The sequence below is a fragment of the Chenopodium quinoa genome, unplaced genomic scaffold (genome assembly GCF_001683475.1).
Source record: "Chenopodium quinoa cultivar QQ74 unplaced genomic scaffold, ASM168347v1, whole genome shotgun sequence".
NCBI lineage: Eukaryota > Viridiplantae > Streptophyta > Magnoliopsida > Caryophyllales > Amaranthaceae > Chenopodium > Chenopodium quinoa.
Window position 1 is genome coordinate 1 of NW_018745317.1, and position 4411 is coordinate 4411.

The following is a 4411-nucleotide window of genomic DNA, read 5'->3' on the forward strand; positions in this document are numbered from 1 at the left end:
GAACCTACAATTTGAAAATAATACCAGCAGAAGCAACTAAATGCCTGATAACAGTTGCCTTTATAAAATTTGAAAATAAAAGAAATAAATATCACTACAGCATACCACTCTTACTAACATCCAACAAGATAGGGCGGCTGTAAAAGTAGGATTAAGGGGTAGACTGAAGTTTTGATGCACAAACCGATATACCATTCCTTAGGAGTGGTAATTATAACCTCAAAAATATATGCCTTCTGGAGATCAAGCAGTTACTGAATTCACAAGGCTCCTTAACCTCCAATTGTGATACTGGGTGCTTAGTTACCATATATGGTTCAATACACAGAACATAACCACCTAAAATGGTTCAATACACAAAACAGAACAAAAAAAAAACCCATTTCAAATTACCAAACATCTATATAGCTATATTAACAACCATCACCACTTCACATAAGCATAACCAACACAAAATAGCAATTAAAATCCAGCAATCAAGGATAAACAAATACCACACACTCCGGGAAAGCACAAGTCTTAACAAGGTATCACTTGAAAATGCATCCAAAGGGCAATTTTATGCAAAGAGTGAGCTTGAAAATATTACCTCTATCAAGTATCACACTCCATGACTTCTCCTCGGCCTCATCGTCAAACTTCCCATTTTTATGCCTTACAAGATAAAACAAAGTCAGAATTTGAAAATAAAGAAAAACAAAGTGTTCGTGCATTAGACAAATATTCAATATACCTCTTTGACTTCTCCCATAACTTTAAATACATGGGATCATCATTAGCTTGGGATGAGGTGGTTACATTTAAACTAGAACCATTGATTTCGATGACCTCATTCTCATTTTCACAAGCTTGTGCCTCAAGTTCCTATCAAATCACATATATACACTTATTAATTTCAGCAAGATCAATCCATTTAGGAAACAATAATAATCAGAGCAACAGAACCAGAAATGTGAGCCAGAAGATCATCTGATGTAACCACCAGAAATGATGTTCATGTGCATTCTTTATTAAGAAAATAAAAGCTAGCCAGCTACTGATATTTCCCTTCAGGAAAATCACTCCATTTAAACCATTGGTGAAATAATAAAATGCAGAAAATCATTAGTGCAATGTATAAACTTGATAGTACCAGTTTCTTGGAACAGAACAATATAAACCTAATACAATAATAAACATATAAAAGAGTCAGATTTTATAACTTTTTGAGCAGAGAACTAGCAGCATTTTATTGCAGTCTATATCAACTAAAAGCATCTTACTATAGTCCTTTTCATTTATAAGCATTCTACTTTCATTTTACTAGTTAAAAAAGGATTAATACACTACACCTGAATCTGAGGAGTAATGTGCACCTAGGTTCAGGTTTTGTAATTTTAATTTTACTAGTTTTTAAGTTTTTTGTGAAAGTGAGACTATCTGATCGGTTGGCAGAGATTTAGGACATCATATGCATTGTTCATAATTGCAAGATATGAACGGTAACACTTTGTTTGGATAAGAAGAAATGGAAGGAAAAGAAGAGAAGAGAAATGGAGGGGGACAAAATCTCTTGTTTGGGTAAAAGATTGGGGGAAGGAGAGGGAGGGATCTATTTTCCCTCTCTCTATAATAATAACCATAATCTCTCCAAAATTGGAGAGATTTGGAGGGAAAATGGAGCTCACCTCCCCCTCCCTTTCTTTTCCCTTCCCTTCCCTTCCCTTCCTCCATTCTCCCTCCCCTTCTTTGCTATCCAAAAAAACCGTAAAGCATCATACTATAGTCTTAATTATAATGATGGTTTAATTATAATGATTATCAAGACTAGAATGTAGTTACGCATGCATGTTATTCATGGTTAGTTTTTGCCTCTTTAACTTTTCTTTCAAGCTTCATTGACATGGACTTTCGATCTACGTCTTACATACCATTGAATAATTATGATATTTGTCTAAAATGCTTTCTAACCATCCTCGTCTTACTTTCTATTGATCTTGTTTTTCCTTGTACATCATGGTTACACCAAAACTCATCAATCCTCATGTATAATACTCGTCGTCCTTGGTTTCAATTCATTCGAAAATAATTATAAATCAGCATATATATCTTCCTTGAAAGTTCTTAGCCACAATTCATGCCACACTATTGATGATCATTGATCAACCTTATTCTTTAGTTCTTCCTTCTTCTTCAAGGTAATATTAATTATGAAATTAAACAATGGACCCAAACACTTTGTTATGGCAAGGTTGTATTAAAATAGACTTTATGATCAAGAGTCAAGACTACTACATAGTAATAAATGACGTGCATCTATGACTATTTGAGTTAATGAGTTATGCAGGGAAAGTATGTATAAATTATAAACTATATACTACCTCCATTAATTATTATGTGCACCCCTTTGGAGTATTATTTGTGAGATATAAAATATTTCAAAGTTGCACATAATAATTAACGGAGGTAGTATGATGATAATCAAAGATGGCTCGACCATGTTTAAGTTATGGGGATAATTTGGTTCAAGATCATCAAACTTTGATCTAGTTTCACGTAACATACGTCAATTCTCATGTTCCTTGTTGTTTTATCGTAATTTAATGTTCATTTATTTTTTAATAAAAAATTGATGTCTATAATTATAAATTTGTAATTATAAACATTTTTGAGCAAATTTCAATACATGCGTAGTACAATAGTACGTACTCGTATGATTTTTTATTTTTTATATTTATTTTTTGAAAGAACGTACTCGTATAAATAAAATTTGTTGAAGTTGCATTGGTTCCGACTTTTTGAAGTAGTTTATGTGGCACAAAAGTGACATGAAAAACCTTATATCACGTGAATTATCAATATAACAAGTTGATATCACCTGAATATCACATGGCTTATAATGTACTAGTTTATTTGTTCTTTTTTATTTCTCTTTTCATTCTCTTTCTATCTTTATTTGTTATTAATTTAGGATAAATGTGACAGTTTAATTAATTGAGATATTTGCAAAGACATTATTGTAATAATCAATATCCGTTTTTTGAACAATAATAATCAATATCCTTAAGTATTAGTAATAATTATAATTCTTCCAAAAAAAAAAAAAATTATTATAAGAAAATTAATATTAAAAATATATAGGGTATCATCTAAGCTATAAAAATATTAAATAAGACACCATGATCATGCATATAAGCTGGATTATATTGTTTGGACAGAGTAATTTCCGGTTTGACATATGTAGATTTATAAAGGTACTAGGTAGGTATAAAATGCACATATTTATTTTTGTTCAATTGACCAAAACACTTATTTGAAGGATGTCTTCCTCCAATATGGGATCAACTAATTAATAAGTTGCTAATTTAGAACTTCCTTGAAAACTTATTACGCCTTTTACACGAAAATAAATTTAATCTTTTTTATTGGAATATAATGAGAACGTAAACTGTTTTTTTTTTTTTTTAAATTAAATGTGTAATCAAACATGAAATAATGAACACCGATACACAAATTAATGCATATGAACTCTACATACCCGACCTATTCACTTTACTATCACTTATAACCACAAATTAATCTTGTTAACTCTGATAATTTCTCCTTAATTCGTAGTCATGCATTTATGAGTTCACTCAGATCATAACATGCAACATCCTATCAAAACCAAAACATAACAAAAAAAAAAAATCATAGCATGCAACATGATACATGAAAGTGAACTCATGAGCTTAACAATTGTAATTAATTAAGATGAATGAAAGATTACCAGCATTACACGATAATCTTTCACGTCGAATGTTGATCCATTACATCCATATACTCTTTGCATGACTTGAAACTCTTGACAAAACAAAATTGTACTGTACATTTAATTATTCAACATAACAAGTTAAAATCCAAGTGTGTAAAGAGGCCATACAAGATTAGCTTACCATATATATATATATATATATATATATATATATATATATATATATATATATATATATATATATATATATATATATATATATATATATATATATATATTTATTGGTGTTCCACCCGCTTCACCCTTGGGCTAATCCGAATTTAGAAATCAGTTATGCATGGTTAGGTTATAGTCTCTTCCCGATTGTTGTTGTGAGGGATCAAACACGGAACCTCCCTACCATGTGCAGTCTCGATCAATTATCACTGCACCAACAACCAATTGGTAGAGAAATATGATTTGATATGTGCGTACAATAATTAAAAAATAAGAAAATATATGCAGGGGAAATGGCAGGGCAAGTCTTCCTTGGCAAAAACAGAAACATTGACATTGCATGCATTAAAACATACATACATGCATCGATCTTTTTTGCCAAAGAAGGCTCGCCCTGCAATGCTTAAACCCCGCATCACTCTCACTCGATCCGATCCTGCTCTTTCGATTTCGATTTCGAGT

At 31.2% G+C, this 4411-nt stretch overlaps 1 protein-coding gene across 1 annotated transcript; it reads right to left on the bottom strand.

The window, feature by feature from the left end:
* Positions 1-157: 157 nt before the first annotated feature.
* On the bottom strand, positions 158-3898 carry LOC110712346. Its single transcript, XM_021890790.1, has 3 exons — positions 3749-3898; positions 734-864; positions 158-654 (listed from the first exon to the last, which is right to left on the bottom strand). The coding sequence occupies exons 1-3, from the start codon at positions 3848-3850 to the stop codon at positions 531-533; spliced, it is 357 nt and encodes a 118-aa protein (XP_021746482.1). The 5' UTR covers positions 3851-3898; the 3' UTR covers positions 158-530.
* Positions 3899-4411: the final 513 nt, after the last annotated feature.